Source organism: Thalassophryne amazonica, chromosome 10 (assembly GCF_902500255.1).
Source record: "Thalassophryne amazonica chromosome 10, fThaAma1.1, whole genome shotgun sequence".
In the NCBI taxonomy this organism is placed as follows: Eukaryota; Metazoa; Chordata; class Actinopteri; order Batrachoidiformes; family Batrachoididae; genus Thalassophryne; species Thalassophryne amazonica.
The window spans coordinates 105796709-105816066 of NC_047112.1; the positions used below are offsets into that span (position 1 = coordinate 105796709).

At 40.4% G+C, this 19358-nt stretch overlaps 1 protein-coding gene across 1 annotated transcript in view; it reads left to right on the top strand.

Moving 5' to 3' along the window:
- ryk (receptor like tyrosine kinase) overlaps nt 1-19358 on the top strand; it is a 203943-nt gene that overhangs the window by 57863 nt on the left and 126722 nt on the right. The window contains exons 2-3 of the mRNA XM_034180694.1: nt 10317-10438; nt 19195-19294. Of these exons, the coding sequence (XP_034036585.1) occupies nt 10317-10438; nt 19195-19294 (222 nt within the window). The remainder of the gene's footprint in view (nt 1-10316; nt 10439-19194; nt 19295-19358) is intronic.

Consider the following 19358-nt stretch of genomic DNA (forward strand, 5'->3'; position numbering starts at 1 on the left):
TGATCTGTATGTCACTCGTGTTTCATACCAAGGGGATAAAAAATCCATAATTATCCCATCAGCCTCTCACTGAAAATTGTACATCCAGTCTGTCGCTGTCATGAACTCAGTTTTCTCCGTGTTCACATCCAGAAGCATTGTGTGTTCTCTCTGGGTCCCACTCTCTCACACTCCAAATGTACAGGCAGGGAAGCTCTCAGTTTTATCTCCCCTCAAAGTTTTGAATATGCACAAAACTTTCTGATGGACAACAGCTGACAAGGAACTTATTTTGCGGATGAAAAAAGTACTTTTGCCTGACAAAAACTAGCAAACTGATAGTATCAGGACCTTATACTGGTATTTTTCCTTGAGAAGTCACCATGTGACTAGGACTACAAAGCTAGCCATTGTCATGGAACACTTCCTGTTTCTTGCACAAGAGTTTCAAAATAAGAACACAGGTCAAAGGGATGACATCATCACAAGTCAGAGGCGGAGCAGACAAGAAAACATTGTGAAAACTCATTATTTTTTGCATTTTACAATGTGTTGGGGGGGTCACAGAATCAATTTCTTCAAGGTGGGCACATAATAAACTTTAAAAAACAATTTAATTTTGGGTTGGTGTTAATCCAATTTTCTTCAAAAAGGCGGGTGTGTTTATGCACAACCCTGAGCCCTCAGATGCGTGAATACGGTATATACATATCTCTCTATTCCTGCATTTATGGCCTGTAACATTCTAAAAAAAAAAAAAAGTTGGGATGGGGTCAATTATTCTAAATATAAGGATTAAATAATCTTTAAGGATTAAATAATCTACCACTTTTCTCCATGTAATGTGGATTTGTATCAGGAAGGGCATCCGTCGTACAACGTGCCAATTCAACATGTAGATCCACCTCGGATATGCTGGGGCAACCTTGAGTGAAAACCAGGGAACAGCTGAAGGAACGTACTTATAAGTCCCTATATATATATAAGTCCCTGTATGTGTATCTCTTTTTTCAGGCAGCAGCGTAATGGGTTGTTACGCTGTTTTAGTACTGACGAGAACTCTGAATATTCCTGATTCCACGCCACTCTTATCATAGCCTGTTAGCCTGTGAATCAGCTGCCTGACAGCTGTTGGGCAACCACTTCTACAACAAAACATATCTGTTTATGACACAACAAGCTTTTGTTTATGTCAGGCAATAACCAAACGGAATGTTTTAGCTTTCCACTGAGAGAACCCATATTCACAACTCCAGAATGGCAAAACTGCAACAGCAGAAATGTGATCATAAACAGGATTCCTGGTTAGTTAGTGGTCACACGAGGACTTGGAGAACCATTTGGCTTCTTATTTGTAACCACAGACACAGACTAACTAATGTGCAATGGTGGAAGACTCCATGAAGTAATGGAGAATGCCAACATTACTCCAGCACAGTAAAGTGGCAGCATGTGATGTTTTGAGGGATTATTTCCTGCTGGATTCCATTCCTCTCTGCTGGTGTCAAGAGCCACGACATAACGTATCACCTGGACTGATGTAAAAACACACATAGAAATGAGGACATGTAGAAATGAGGAACAGAGTGAAAATTAAATCAAAGATAAGATACCACATTACCATTGAATAAAGAATCCACCTTCAAATTATATGTATATATGTGTGTATATGTGTATATATATGTGTGTGTGTGTGTGTGTGTGTGTACATACATACATACATACATGCATACGAGGTCTATTAGAAAAGTATCTGACCTTATTATTTTTTTCAAAAACCATATGGATTTGAATCACGTGTGATTGCATCAGACAAGCTTGAACCCTCGTGCGCATGCGTGAGTTTTTTCACGCCTGTCGGTTGCGTCATTCACCTGTGAGCAGGCTTTGAGTGAAGAGTGGTCCACCCCCTCGGCGGATTTTCATTGTCAGGAAATGGCGGAATGATTTGGGCTTTTTTCCATCAGAATTTTTTCAGAAACTTAGAGACTGGCAGCTGGAAACCATTTGAAAAATTTATCTGGCTTTCGGTGAAAATTTTACGGGCTTCACAGAGAATAAGGACTGTTACTACAGCTTTAAGGACGGCTTTAAGGACACTCGGCGTGCCACGCTCCGTGCCACCATCGAGAGCCACAAACCACCGGATCATTTCTAAACGGTTGGCTCTGTGGAGCCGGGACCATCGTGTGCCATTTCTCTGGTTATCACAAGAGCTGGACATGAACCATTTTCTGGCAGATTTCACTTTTAACAAGAGATTTTGTCATGGAAAGCCGAGCGCAGGCTTCGCGCATCACGATGGATTCACTCGCTACTGGAGCGAGACAAAACCACCTCCGTTTTGGTCTCACAGGACGGCTTTGAGATGGCGTTCAGACAGCTGTCTGTGTTTTTTCCATCGAGTGATTATCCGAGAAATTGTGGATGTGCCTGGACATGCCAGAACATGTCCCCTGAGGCTTCATCACGGCGTTGCTTTGCCGATGCGCGGAATTCCTCCGCATGTCTGTCTCAATGTGCCGAAAAAGTGCTGATGTCCACGTCTTTTCACAATTCCTGTGCTAGTCAGACGACGTCCCGGATAAAACACAGCGTCCAGTTTGGAAATGAATGGCACATTCCACTGTTACAGGAGTTTTTGTCATGGAAAGAGGAGCGGAGGCTTTGCGCGTCGCAGCGGTGCCGCATGGCGCACATCAACGCCATGATAAAGCCTCACGGGACATGTCTCTCTTGTGATAACCAGAGAAATGGCACACGACGGTCCCGGCTCCACAGAGCCATCCGTTTAGAAATGATCCGGTGGTTTGTGGCTCTCGATGGCGGCATGAAGCACCGAGCGTCCTTAAAGCTGTCCTTAAAGCTGTAGTAACACTCCTTATTCTCTGTGAAGCCCGTAAAATTTTCACCGAAAGCCAGATACATTTTTCGAATGGTTTCCAGCTGCCAGTCTCTAACAGTTTCTGAAAAAATTCTGATGGAAAAAAAGCCCAAATCATTCCGCCATTTCCTGACAATGAAAATCCGCCGAGGGGGTGGACCACTCCTCACTCAAAGCCTGCTCACAGGCGAATGATGCAACCGACAGGCATGGAAAAACTTGCGCATGCGCACGAGGGTTCAAGCTTGTCTGACGCAATCACACATGATTTAAATCCATATGGTTTTTGAAAAAATAATAAGGTCAGATACTTTTCTAATAGACCTCGTACACACACCCGTTACCCAATCCAGGATAAGAATAGAACATCTTTATTGTCACTGTGCATACAAGTACAAAATTTCAAAAGTACAAACACACCTCAAGATGTATGTGAACACATAATCCATAAATACTTAAATGATACTAAATCATTAAAAGTTTTTTAGTCCATTCGCACCCAACAGCAGTTGCATAGAAAGGGTTATTTCACATCAGTGTTTAATGCACAATAGGGCTGCCACAAATAACTATTTTGATAATCAACCAGTCACTGATTATTTTTGCAATAAGATTTTTTTTCAGCTTATGTACTTAATGAAACTTTGTAGAAATGGGGGAAATTTGTCATTTATAGCAGAACAACAGATTTTAGTTAAGAGCCCGATAGCTGAACGAAGGAAAAAAAGTCACAAATCAGCGAGAAAAGGTGGACGAATGATCCTGCACTTCTCCCATCACCGAAAAACCTGTGAATCAAGAGTGCATAACGGAAACAAAACCGAAACTAACAAAAGAAAAACTAAGCGAACGCTGACCTCGACGCTTTAAACAAAACGTTCCACAAACGGCTGGAACATGCGTGTGTGCAACGCAAGTTACATCCACAAACGGCTTGAATGGGCGTATGCACAGTTGTTTGTGGCTGTAACGTGTATTCACGCGCACGGCTGTTTCAGCTGTTTGTCACTGGAATGTGCGTAAATAGTTAAAGTAGTTGATAAAATGTTCTTGCTGCTATTGTTACTGCATGGCAACGTTGCTTTTCGTCCCACACATGTGGACAAGTCACATTCAGCTCATTGGATCTTTAGTTCTTGATCCGTTCGGATATCATCAGCGTTCGTGCAAAACATCAGACTTGGGAGGTTGGACGAAGTTCGACAACAGTCAAACGGAACGATGTTGGGACAGGAACTACGCAAACAATGAGGAACTGTGAAGACAGAAAGCAAAACGGAGTAGGGACGAACTGAAGTTGTTGTCAGGATTCGTTCACATTTTTCAACAGTTTGAAAATTCTGACGAAGCGGCAGGTACAGGAACGAAGCTGGTTGAGGGTTAAACAATGTCTCCAAAATTCAACGCAAGTCCAGATTTCTTGTTTCGTTTTGGCTTTGGTGTCCTCCTTAGTGCCGTGTGACCGGGTCTTAATGTCGCCTCAGTGTTGATAAATTAAACTCAGTTGCAAGGAACACTGACAGCGTGCCTTTCACAGTAAAAGTATTTGATGGGATGCTGGCATTAAATGTTTCATTGTGAAATGATGCAAGCAACATGAGCTATCTGATGTTGTTTAATGTTGCTACCAGAAACATCAGTGAGCCATACTTGATATTATTTGCAAACAAATGTGAAAAGAATACACAAACTCACTGCTGTTCTCACAACACATTCTCCTGCAGTGTGTTTGTTTTCTCACTTTACCCTAACATTGAAGTTACAGCTCTTGGTCAGAGATGCCACAAAGAGCTACATCTTGGAAGTACAAATGTTACAATGTCAAAATAAAGGTTTAATGTAAAAGAAAAAAAAAAAGAAAAAAAAAAGGGTTTGAAAATTAATCCCAAAAATTTTCATAAAGGATGCACAAAGACACTTTGAAAGCATCCCTCAAGCTTTGTGGCATTACGTATACATCCTGGGAAAAGTCAGCTGAGGACTGTCTTGCCTGGCACGCCCTCTTAATATCTGGTGTGACTGCCTTCGAGGAGAGGCGCATCAGAGAGAAAGAACTATGTCGGCAGAGAAGGAAAAACACTGATAGTTCCACCTCCACCCTTGCCTCAGGCCCGCTCATCCCAGTTCTTATAAGTCATGGTCATATTGGCAGCTGAAGGACGAACATCAGTTATCATTTTGGAAAGGTGTGTGAGTCCAGAATGTTTTTTAGAACATTAGACGTCAACAGTTTTTAGAAGAACTCAACCCTGATAATTACATAATTTTTTAATCTTAATTTACTGTCTGAATGTATTTATCAATTGTTTAGGTTCTTGTTATCATATACACTCCATTATTATTTACCATTATTAGGGCCCGAGCGACGACAAAGTCATCCGACGAGGACCCTTTTGAAATTGTGCTGTTTATTATTATTATTATCATCATCATCATCATCAGGGCCAGAGTGACGACAGTCGTCCTATGAGGACACTATTATAATCACGCTGTTTTATTATTATTATTCCCACTTTTCAAGCCCCAATTTCGCCCCTTTCCCATGCTCAAAAACTCACCAGACTTTGCAAAGTCATTCGGCCGGATCCGAAATTCAATTTTTGGGGGGTTATGCACATGCTTGCAGTGCAATGGCGCCCCCTACCAATTTTCAAAATACCCTCCCCATTGGGGATTTTATGTCATAGCCATACAAATTTTGGAACACATATTTCCCATGGTGGGACACACAAAAAAGTCTCTTAACGTCATGGTGAAATGTTGACAGGAATTCAGCCGTTATGATTTGAAGTTTCGATTTTGAGGTAATTTTTGCCATTTTTGGCCCTTTCCACTCTTTACATTTGAATGAACTCGTCCTAGGGATTTCATCCAATCATCTTCAAATTTGGTACACATCATCATGACCCCATGCTGATCAAAAGTCACTTTGGCGAGCGTTTCAGAGCACGCCTTTCACTTCAAACAGGTGTCACGCCCACATACTTCATCGTAGATCCTTCAGTCTTGCTGGACATGATGAGGGCTCCGCCCTGAACATCCCCATATATTAACTTCCCACCTAACACCCCCGGTGGTAACAGGAAATGCCCTATTTATACTTTAACAGGTACTGATGTCACATAGTTAATGCAATCAACTTCAATCCACTTCTAAAACATGCAGAACAAGTTGGTGAACGCACATGATGATGACTGTGAAGCTACGCGTAATAGCATCTGTGTGACGGCGTGCCAAATGTCTATCCTTTGTTATGAAATTACGGTCTTCCTTTTGATGGCTTTAATTTTGTCATATCATCATGAAAATTGATACACAGGTCAAGAGTGACAACCTCTTACATGTAATAGGGGCGTCGCAAAATGCCTCTATAGCGCCCCCTTGTAACTTTCAAAAACCCCTCCCCATAGGTTTTTTTTTTTTTTTTTGTTGGAGAAGGGAGATGGAAATTCATCCACGTGTGACTTGTGACAAAAAGTCTATTGCACCATTGGTCTACTCCAAACAGGAAGTCAACCATTTTGAATTTTCATGTCATTTTGGCATGATTTCCATACGTTGTATTTGAACAAACTCCTCCTAGGGATTTTGTCCAGTGCACTTCAAATTTCTGTCAGATCATCCAGAGACTATACTGATCAAAAGTTATTAAAAGCTTTTTTCTATGTTGAAGGGTGTGGCCACTATGGTGCTGCCATTTTGACCCTTCGCCATGGAACATCAAATCATGACGACTCCTTCATGCTTTGTCTGACTGACTTGAAACTTCACATGTGTGATGAGGGTTGGCACCTGAACACACCTGCCCCCTATTTGTGCTTTGAGCACCCCATAGTGGATGAACCATCAACTTGTCATAACTCCTCCATGCATTGACTGATTTGCTTAAAACTTGAACTGTGTGATGAGTGTCCGCCCCGCTGCACAAATCTGAACATGCTCTGAGTATATTTTAACTGTACTTGATCTCAAATACTATCAATAATTCCGACAGATGATGACAAAAACTCAGCAGCACTATATGACTACAGATATGTGAACACACACACACACACACTGACCTTATGTATGACTCAACCATCCATCCTAGTGAAAACCCCAAGAAATATTTAATGTGCATAGTGTGCTCAAACAAATACGTCACTCCCTCTGTCTTCCTGCCTTCCTTTCTTAACTCCAAACAGAAAGCAACAACCAAATGAATGAATGAACATTTATTTATTTGGAAGTAACTCTTTAATGACAATTTGTTCATTTCAGTGACATTTTCGTTCTCAGTTTCAACGCACAGCCATCAAGCTCTCACACAATCCCACAATCGCCACTGAACCATACTGCAAGCCCACCATGGTGGCACGGAGTCACCGTAGAAAGGGGATGTGGTGGCCCAGGGAGGCAGTGGCGCGGGGGACGCGAGAACCCATCCATGACTACTTGCAGTCCTAGTTATTATCATTATTATTATTATTATTGTCTTGTATTATTACTTCTATTTTGTCATTTCATTTAAAAATGGACCACAATGGAAATACGTTTTTCACTTTCCTGTGTCATCCATGTTTTTTTTTTTAAGTATTTACAATTATATTATGCACTTACATTGAACTTACTAAATAAATGCAGGCTTTTAATATATAGATGATTTACCACCCCCTGCTGGAATGCCGTGTGAGTCCAGAATGTAATTCTCAACATCCGTTGTTCAGTGTTGTGAGCCAATATCCCTAATTTCTTCAAAAATATTACTCCCATCAACGTTCGGTTTTGGCAGCGCTCATCCTTGACCTAAAATACATAAGCATACCAAACGGCAAATCTCAGCTCTCTCCAGTTTATTCTTGATCGAAATTATATATATATACACACACACACACACACACAGAGCATTTTGTCTTTTCTGCATTCTGCCGCAAGCAGGTGGTTTTAGTTTTACACACCCACAAACAGAGAAGGTGGAGGAAGACATCAAATGCACTACACGTCTCACTCATGGTAACAGCAACATGACACTTAACTAAACTGACTAAACCAATTGAACTACAAACACACAATAAATCAATGAGACTAACAACACTGTTAAACTGACATGAACGACAATAACATTTTAAACTCCAAAACTCCAAACTTCCATGGTACACTGCAGCATAACATCCACTGTTCACAGTTGTGAGTTAATATTGATAATTTCACAGAGAAAATTCTTGGGATGCAGACCTGGGACAAGTTCAAAGATGGCTAACCTTGACGTATTTTAAGAGGTTAAAAAGTCACATTCTGTTTGAATCTGTTCTCCTTTGTTTTTGAGTGGTGGGGGATGACAGCCAATCAGAGTAGATCTGCACCACGATGTCAGTGGCTTGTCTCTTCAAAACCGCTTTGCTTTGTGTTTATATGCATGTCTCTCATATATTATTTAAAAGCTTGCGAGAAATAAACACTTCTAAAAACGCCATTTTTGAAACCTAGTAACACCTCTAAACTTATTTCACGGATGTTAGCATGGTGGCATCACAGGCTGGTAGCTAGCTGCAAAACTATTTTGTTTGTGTGTAAGCATATCCTCTTTGTCATATATTATGTAAAAGCTAGTGATAAATAAACACTTCTAAAACTGAAAACACAATTTTTGTAACCTGATCACACATTTTGCAGCATGAGCGTGCATGCTAACTTATGTTAACTCAAAGCTAACTTCCTGTGGAGTTAAATTTGTTTCATTAATACCAGCAAATGCACAGAGGGTGAGCTGCAAATATTCCTTGATTTGCGAAACTTCCATTTTTTGTCAAAAGCTCTTGTACATGCACATGCAAAGCCTCGTGCAGACGCTGTTAAAACATACAGTGAGGAAAATACGTATTGGAACACCCTGCGATTTTGCAAGTTCTCCCACTTAGGGGAGAACTTGCAAAATCATCTTAGGTGCATGTCCACAGGGTGTTCAAATACTTATTTCTCACTGTATATCCCATGTCAGGCACAGTCCTGCGGTTTGCCACACACCTGTGAACTGACTGGTCAGCGCGGAGCACAGCCGTGTGCTCAACACTTCGCTGTGCTGTGTCCAGGAGCACAGTGCTGACAGTCCGTCATGTGTGGGAGACGCATGTCCATCCTGCCGCCGCAATGTCCTGGTCAGAGGTCAGTGCGCACAAGGGAGCAAGTGTATGAGTGAGTGAGTGAGTGACAGCACTCGGCGCATCCATCCGCCAGTCTGGGCACTTTATTTATGTATCTCGTACAGTGTGACAGCAGTCCGTGTCTCTGTTGTATGACAACATTGGGACTGAGTTGTGTGGGTGTGCACAACTCAGTCCGGACTGGACGGCTGTCCGACTGTCTGTCCCTCCCGACTGTACCTTGAGGTTCCGGTTGATTCTGCCTGATTCCTGCACATTCTTGTTAAGTGTGACAGGGGTCTTAAGATAAAAATACAAAAATGTTCTTGCATGAGGCTCAAGTGTACAGTGTCAAAATTTGTAAATAATGACATGCCAGTAAGCCTATGTAAGTTTTGGACTTGCATAGACTGTGCTGTAAATTACACCCTTCCCATTCCTGAGAATGTTTGAAGCCAGTGTGACCACATTCTGTGTGCCAGACCTCTGAGTCTGCCCTAGGGGTTTTGGGGAGCCTGAGCACATTCTTCATTTCTGTTTTAACTCGATACACAGACAGGCAGAACCCACTCTGTCAGATGCAGCCTTCAACCACTGATAGCACTGCCTCAGGCCAAACTGGGGAGTTCACTGTTTGACTTGTATGAATTTTTAAGATGCCTTTTAATGTAGTGTTAGCAAGAGCTGGGGGGGAGGGCGGCGGCAAAATACAAAGTAGATTTAGGTTTCACTGTGTTACAGCACATGATAATAAAAACCCTCATCTGTTTCTGATGCTGATTTACACCAGCGTTTTCAAGGAATTATTGCACGGCCTGTGGATGGTGCTGGATTTCTTTTTAATCTGTATTTATTCATTGATACATCAGGGATTCCAGTCCCTTCCATTTTTTGTGAATAGAAAATAGAAGTCATATTTGAATAGTGTTTCACTTGTGAGTCTTGATGTTTTTAATTTTGGCTAAGTTCTCAAGTGCTTACAGATGTGTTTCGTCCATCTGTTATTGATCAGATACTTAAAATGTGAGTTTGGAACTCCTCTTTACAAGTGGGTCTTTTTGGTCTTTTCAGCTAATTTAGTGTGTGTGTGTGTGTGTGTGTGTGTGTGTGTGTGTGTGTGTGTGTGTGTGTGTGTGTGTGTGTGTGTGTGTGTGTGTGTGTGTGTGTGTGTGAGAGAGAGAGAGAGACTGCTTGCAGATGAGATCTTTTGTTGTGAAATGAAGGCTTTTATGTGCAGTATAATGTCTCTTTCTTTTCGATTTAAAGTATGTTTTAGAAGATGATCTCTGCATGTTCTCATCAGGTACATTTTTATGTGTGCCGTCTTCCCACAGGCCTGGATGCGGAGCTTTATTATGTGCGAGATGATGTGGTGAATCATTGTGCGCTCTCCTTCATGCTGCCTGTACCCAGTGAGACCAACAGCTTACACTTCACATGGCATTCCAAGAAAAAGGTACAACACTACAATAAACACATTAGATGAATTCTCTCAGCACATGCAAGCTAGTGTAGAGATGAATTTGGGGATCCTGAGAGTGGCGTTATGTGTACTAACCTGGTCATCCACAGATTGCCAAAGCATGCAGTTGTTAGCATTTGAAGCACAACACCATCCAGTCTTGTAATAATGGATGTAAATAATGCACTCTTTTGCCATTCTCCATTACGATGTTGTCACCTCAGTCAAGATCAGGGGTCAAACTGTGTCTCACTTTTGGGAAAATTTCTAAGTTACTGAATTATTCCAATTTTTTCATGAAAGTTGGTCATGATGTCGAGGATGATTGTGCATAGTTTTGTTGGATAAACTGTTTTCGTTGTCCTTTTACAGGGTATTGAATACCACTAAGTTTACCATGTCATGGACTGTACAGATGGATATGTTGTTATTTTTAGAATTGTTCAACAAGGAATATGCTAAAATATATATTTGAACCTGGGTTACGTTTCCCAAAGTAAGTATTTAGTATTCTTCTTTGAACTCTCTTTTCTTTGGCTCATGTTTAATTTCCTCTTTCTCTTTGTGTCCTTGATTTGTCCTTCTTCTTAGCTTCTTCATATGCCCTTTTGTTTTGTTTTGTTTCAACTGTACAAACTGGTGCATTTGGCTGATGATTTCTTTCTAGTATTTTCTTTCATGGCTGTCTGCAAAAAAACTCTTGGTTAATCCCATCACCACATCTAGTGTTAATATTGATCCCCTATTGTCTGCATCATTTCTATCTAGTGTTAACCCTCGTGAGTCGAATGACACGCCCTCTCGTCAAAAGCCCCACGACCTAATTGAGTGGACATAGCACACAATCAGCTCCACTCTGAGGGTCTGTTTGAATGTGTTTTGAACATGGAAACTTCAACCACCAAACCACTTTTTAAATTTTGTTAATAGGCCAAATATAATTTGAATTATGATTAATAATTTATGCAAGGTCTTTTTTTTGGGGGGGGGGGGATAATATTCTCATATTCGCTGTGCATTTTGCAGACAGCTGCAGCAAAATGACTCATTTCCTCCTTTCAGCTGGAAGAGCAAGAGGGTTGTAAACCCTCTCTCCTGCCGCTGCTCAGGGAGTCCTGATGTAAGGGATGTTAGCATTGGTGAAAAAACAGAAGCTAACCAATCACATCCACCAACTCCACATGGGTTTGATGACATTGCACAGACCCCACGTGTGTGTGTGTGTGTGTGTGTGTGTGCGCTTTGTGATCGGGACTTTCTTCCGTGTCTCTCTCTCTGCGACAGCAAACAGGTAAAAACAGTACACACATTTTTCTTTCACTGGTGTAAAATATATTTTTTAATATATATATAAAATATATTACCAAATAAACTGACTCCCAATCCACGTAATTTGGTTGCTGAGCGAAGGGAAATTGTAGTTTCGTGCGGAGCAAAAAGCAGAAAACGATCCGCTTTGAAAGTTGTATGATATTTGCCATGCTTGGAGTGTGTTTTAGTGTGTGTGTGTGTGTGTGTGTGGTGGAGTGTTTTAGCTTGTGTAGTTAGTGGGTGGTGTAGTTTTTTTTATTTTAGTGCATGAAAATAATCAAGCGTCTTGGAACAGCGCGTAAAGTCTTTCTTTTTTTTTTTTGAACTGCATGAAGACAATCGAACCGCAGAGCGCGCATCAAAGGCTGAAACAGAGCCTAATCAATCTGATGTTGAAGTGGACTTTATTGTTCTGGTCTGGCCGAACGAGAGCAGGTGGATTCACCGATCTGTGTGCACAGATCAGCTCAGTGGATCGGACCGCGCGCTTCTCCTTCCTTCTGCGAGTCTTGCAGCAGAGCAGGGTGGAGACACACACTGCCACAACACTAAGCAGGCTCCAGGGGCGGAGAACACAGAAGTTGAGGTGAAGACACCCCCCATATAGTCCAAAACACCTTTTTCTATATATATTTTTTTTTTTTTGTTGGTTTTTGTTTGTTTTTTGTTTTGCTTTGTTTTGGCCACTAACACAGCCAGGACAGTCTGTACCAATACCAATAAAAATGTTACAAAACAAGGAATTAGGGAAAAATACACATGGATATTGAGGTGGAATATCTATACAAATTTTTGGAGCTTCTGATGTGCATTGAACAGGAATTGTTTTTATGAGTGGCACAAATATAATTTGTGTGGCATCTTATTGCATGTAAATAGCCACAAACAATGCCTGAAGTGTTTCCTCCATTTTAATGTGAATTGTTGTATATAGCTTTGTTTATACTACATTTTTACATATATTTTTGAACTTTACTACTTATATTTACATTCTAAGATGTGAAAATGGTTCGTTAAAAATATTTCTGGTTTTCACAGTAAAAAAACAAACTTTTTTCCTGATTCGAATTTTATGTTTTGGGCTGAATAAATGGGTTACTGTTTTAATGCAGTATGTCGGAAAAACTGTAAAGTTACACAGGTGAGGTTGTGCTGACAAAAATGACACTAAACAAGGCCATGTAAACAGTTTTTAAGGTAAATTATGAAGGTAAAATCAAAAGTAGTCAAAACGCCCAAAAACAGCCAAGACTCCAGAGGGTTAATATTTATCTAGTAGTGTCTGCATCATTCCTGTTTGATATTTCTAATATATATATATATATATATATATAATATTAGTTCAGTGTTGAGCCATTATCAGGCATTAAAATGCAAATTAAATAATATACATCCCTGCCTACCTTATTTTAATAATTCAACAAGTTGTATCAAGCAAAAGAAATGCGATAAATACAAAAACAGAGAAAGACTGCACAGATTGCATGTTCAAAGCCCTATATTTTGTATCATGTGAAATAATAATTCAGTTTTGGGTGGTTGTGTAATCTTGGAACACCTCTATTAATCACACAAACTCAAAATTACGTTGTTACAAGTAGTAATGTGTCAAATGTGCTTTATTGCTTCGGTCACACTTTTTATTAAACCCACATTGTGTAGACCTTATTTCTAGCATGACAAACATTCATTTACTGCTAAGAGGTTGAAACATTCTGATTCACTGGTTGTCCGGAAGGGTTCTGGGAATTACTGCCGTTCGCCATTAACCCTCTGGGGCTGACACCATCATATACGACGGCCTGGACCAAGCATTACTAAATTGTAAATAACTTGTAAATTGTATTTCAGCTTTTAGCTCATACCTTTTTTGTTAAGGGTCCAAAAAAGAACATTTTATTCATTTAAAAAAAAAAAATAAATAAATTTGGCTGATTTATCGGCTATCGGCAAATCAGCCAATTTATTGATTATCTGCATTTTTTTTTTCATCCAAATATCGTTATCGGCATTGGCCTCAAAAAATCCATATCAGTCGGGTTCTAGTTTGGATGCACAAATGACACAGCAAGGGCTTCAAGATGGACAGATTCCCCTCAGATCCAAACAGAAGAAACATTTGGGAAAATAAAGTCAGCCGTGTGGGATGGAAGCCGACATTATCAAAGCCTTGCGTGGTAAATTTATTGTTCTGTCCCATGTTCAGTAATGTACAGTAAAACTCACCTAAACAGTCATCATACAAACCAAATATTTGCAGTGACCGGACAAAAAAAGTCACAAATTTTTTGTATTGTTTTTGTATTGCACCTGTTAAATCAGACACAGCAAAAGGCTGTGATTTGACACTTTTCTGCTTTCACGCCTTCGTCTGCCATCATATTTTAGTAGCTTTTGCAGTGCGCACTCCGATTACAAATGGATCCGCAACTTTACAGCACGAAGTTGGAAAAAGAGGAAAATGTACAGCTTACCTTTGAATTGGTGGTGATGATTGTAGAAAGAAAAGCTTGTTGAGGGTCAAATTAGTCCAGAATAAAGTATAATCCAAAGATGGAGAACTTTAAAACTGTCACACGTCATTTGCATGACACAGTTACAGACCTGCAAAACCATAAATCAGGCTTTAAATGAATCAAATAAATCATTATAAATTATGTAAATATGATAGTTTAACTATTTTTATATTTATTTTGATAGTACCTGTACCTGGATGTGCTGCTGTATGTGATAATGATTTAAAAAAAAATGTTGAAAACATAAAAGGTTCATTCAGTAGTTCAGCGCAGTTGGAACCAAAATGGTGCCATGTTCTGAGTTGATGCCACTCTCTCAATTAAGGCACTCGAAGTGCCACACTGTTATCCTGCCATCTAGTGCTGCTATAGTGTAGTGTCATCTCATGATATTTCCGTTGGAGACTTGGTGGGAATCTAACGGCACACAAATCCGCTTTTGCGGTAAATTTCACATAAACAACTTCAGCTCTTTATTTTATCCTGTTTACATCCAGATGACAAAAACCATGACAAATGCAAACGTTACATGAAGCCAGATGATCAGAGGACGATCTCTGCATTTTTTGTTTCGTCTTGGCGGGACCACAGCCCGTGTGAGGCACAGCGGTCGCCGCGCGGTCTGGGGAGGAGGCACGCCGGCTCCTAGCGTACAGAAGCAGGTGCACAGCCGACTCAATCAACGCTGTCTGCTGTGGGATCGATCCGATCAGAGGCTAAGAAGGATGCGGCCTCTGTAACAGTGAACAGGGAGGCTTTTATGACAAAAATGACAGAACGGAATTCAAAATTATTCAAGTACACAGACACACTTTGAGATTATGCTGCTGGATAGCGGCATGCATTATTTCCATTCTCCTGTGTTTTAAAGGACACGTCGCACTGAAATCATAACATTTCCAAGTGTTCCCGACAGCGTTTCTTAGAGGAAAATGTCTCAGCGCGCACTTGAATGAAATGCTGCTCACGTTAAAAATAGAACCTCAGATTAATTACAAAGTTTACATATGGGTGATATTATGTTATATGACTCGTTTTTTTTAAGTGATAACTGTTAATTTTGATGCAGTCACAGTAAAAGGAGTCGCTTTCCACTATGCAAAAACTTAGTGCGCGTGCACATCGCGTGAGTGCAGCGCATGCTGCTCCATTACAGAACAGTCTCACATCAAGATAGACACTCAAAGTAAAATTAAAATAAAGCCTACCAGCTCCACTGAGAAGATGAAGAAGAAAAAAAAACCTGAACAGTCATCCACTTGTGATTTCCAAAGTCCTCACCACCAAAAAAACAACGTCAGGGAGATATACCGTGTGCACGCTCACGGCAGGGCTAAAATAGTGTCCAGCGACACAGATTGGAAAAATTAAGAGTTTTGGGGTGAAGTGTGTCGCCTCCTGTCTCTCTGTATAGCCTCTGTAAATCCGAACCTTCAATTTCGAATGAAAACTCAGAAGCTTTGTTATCAGATGAAGCAGTGTTCGTTTCACTTTCTGTCAGCCATCGGGATGTTTCTGCTTTTCCTAAAATGTACATCACATGCTGAGAAATGCTGACAAATGCAGACTAATAAGACGTTTTCCAGAAATGCACCTGCTGACTCGGGGAGGAAAGCTATACCTTTTGTTTTCTATTTTTTTATTTTGTTTTGTTTTTGACAATATAGACGGGTGTCAAAATCTGAATCACAGCAACAAGATGAGATTTTCACACTCTGAAGTGAATGCCCTCAGCCTGGTGATATTGTGACTTTGGAATTCAAACTTCAAAACTGAAAATTATGCAGGGGAAATGTGTAAAAAAAAAAAAAAAAAGTCTAGAATCTCCCACCTTTTAAATTGTCTTTCTGTACATTCTTTTTTCTTTCAAATAAGTTCATTGCACATTCGTGACATACAGTGTGTCAATGAAACACAAACATTTTAGATAAATTTAACTAATCAACAATTCAGCACAGAATCAGACCAGAAACAGTACTAAAAGATTTTCATTTTTGTCTTAGGGCTTCAGGAACACAAGGTTAGATAGGACACCGAGTAGAAGCCTTGTGCACGGTTATAGTTCCCAACAGCACCACTACACTAAAAATTTCTAATCAGAACATCGAACAGTTTGTCAGAACAATGCTATTTACTGCTTTTTATATAGGAATAAAATTATTATTGTGCAGACTTGAGTTCAGCCTTTTGGCCCGGCCCTCCACAATATTTTCTGTTTCTCATTTACACCTTTGCAAAAAATGATTGCCCACCCCTGCTGTAGAGTGTCACGGACTGTACAGGATTTTTTTTGTTAACATCACCAAACTGTGAGAGTCATTAGCAAACAGTGGCCTGTGATTTATGTTCAGACACTATGTATCCGCTCAAGTAAACTGCAAATGAAAGAGGAGAATATTTGCTTCAAAGCATAGTCTAGAAACCTGATATCTGCTTTTTAACAGGACATTACTGTGGCAAATTCAAAAACCTGCAACTTCCCCATGAGACAGCATAATGTAAACTTTACCTGCATTTACAAGCACAATTGGGTATGTACTCGTATATCATGATGGAAATACGATATTTCACCCTGCAAAAGTTCAACATGGGGAATGTGATATTCTGTAACAACTTGAGGCTCACAACATGCCAAACACTTGCATCAAGAATGATTTGTGCTTTATACCAACAAAAATAGAATGTTTGACCTCTGATCTCGACTGAGGTGTATGGAAACACTATGGAGTATGGTGTAGAGCAGGGGTGCCCAACCTTTTTTGAACCGATATCTACTTTTAAAGTCGACAGTGTATTGCGATCTACCTCATTAAAGTAAATGTGCATGGTGGAAAAGAATAAGCACAAGTAGGCCCGTGACTGACCTCAAGTTGGAAAAGTTGTTCCCTGCCTTAGTGGGACTTCTGGCCCCAAGAGAAGGAAGCTGGTTTCTCATAGTCCGGACATTAGGAGCTGAGTGGAGCTGTAAGCAGGCACTCAGACACTCTCTGCCTGCATTAGAGTCCAGATTTGAACATTCATGTCATGTCAGGTGTTGCTCTGGATTTGAGCTCAGTGTTATTTTTCAGTGTGAGGTCCAAGAGTGATGCCACTTTGGACGATATACAGTCCACATCTATATTTTCCCCAAATGGAAAACAGAGAAAACTGACAATAGGCTCTTTGGATGCAAAGTCAGTGAAGCGCCTGTCAAATTCTGACAAGATGCTCTGCACATGATCATCATAACGTGCACTCTTCGGCTCCATGGTCTTTGTCCTGGTGCTTAAGTTCTGTGTCCATGTGTGGAAAGTTCTGCAGGTCTCATTGTTGCAACCTGCTTGATACCACATGTAATATGCTTTTAAACTTGCTTTCAAATCCAAAAGCTGTGCATATTCAGCATGGTTTGAACGTTTCAGAAATTGTTTAATTTCAGGCAGAAGACTCAGCAGTTGTGGCGGGAGCGTGTTTTTTTTTTTTTTTAATTTTTATTTTTGTTAAATTAGTTCTTTGCATCCACACAAAAGATTAATTCTGGCCTATATAAGTTGCCTGAGCCCAGTGTAGCAGACCCCTCACCCACATAAAAAAAAATGATGGTTTAGGTGAGTTTTACTGTACATTGGACTGAACTTACCTCGCAAAGCTTGGATGATGATGTCGGCTTCCATCCCACACAGCTGACTTTATTTTCCCAAATGTTTCTTCTGTTCGGATCTGAAGGGAATCTGTACATCTTGAAGCCCTTGCTGTGTCTATTTGTGCATCCAAACACACAACAACCCATCCCATCATTTTCAGCGAATAAATAAATAAAATAGCTGGATTTCCATGCAGACAGATTAACAGCGAACGTTATTTTGATCCCAAGATGGCACCGTGAGTCACGTGACTGATTTTTTTTTTTTTTTTTTTTGACTCGACATGTCACCACTCTCTCTATCTAGACACACTAATATGGTGGACACAAGTTAGCTCTGCTGATGGACGGGCTACTTTAGGATCAGGATATCCCGGAAGTAATGTTGCATTGAATTCTCCTGTACTCTTAAACATCAACTTGGACCTGAACAATTGACCTGCAGTTTATTTGTGGTTACAATTTTCTCTGAATTTCTTGTTTTGTTTTGGCAGTCTTCAAACAGTGCTGCTTGAAAGTCTGTGAACCTCTTGAGTTTTTACATGTTTGAAATTTGTTAGGACAAAAACAGGATCAAATTTCCATAATTATGCCCTTTCAACTCACAGTGAAAATGAATCTCTACATTATGAATTAAAAGGAATAAAACTCTAAAAACCAAAATGATGGTGTGAATAAGTATGTGCACCCTTTAGTATAACACCTATTAACCATCACTTTTACAGCCAGTCTTCTTCAGACAATGAATGAATGAATGCATAAACATTTCCAAGACACTAATTATGTTTTGGACTTTATTTACATTAGTTATGAACAATTGCAAACAGTGTGGTAAGTCTGTGAAGCAGACAGTTCTCAAAAACTGAGTGCCCATACAAGAAGGAGATTCGTTAGGAAAGCCACCAAAACACCCAGACAACCTTGAAGAAGTTATAGGCTTCTATGGCTGCAGTGGTTAATACACTTGGTTTCAGAGCAGAAGGTTCCTGGTTCAAACCCCACCCCTGCCCATTCTCCATGTAATTTGGAGTTGCTTCAGGAATGGCATCCGAGGTAAAATCTGTGCCAAATCAACATACAGACTCACCTTGTATCTGCTGTGGTGACCCCAAGTGAAAACAAGGGAGCAGCCCAGGGGGCTTACTTTTTACTCATAGCTACATAGTGGGCTGGAGCAGAGAAGAATTTCCTTTCAATAAAACAGATCAATACTGAATGAGTGAGTGACTAAAAAAATAAAAATTCCATATAGACCCAGCGTGCCAGTGCTGACAGGTTTCATTCACTGTTCTGTGTTACAGGTCGAATACCAGCTTGGTTTCCAAGTGGAGAACCCTGTTGCTGTGAACCAGCCGCAGAGCAACATCTCCAGCCAGGGCGAGGTTCCCAGCGTTCCCTCTGGTTGGTCATGTGTTCTTACCATAACACGTACTCTCTGGGCTTTTTACATGGTGCTGAAGTTATT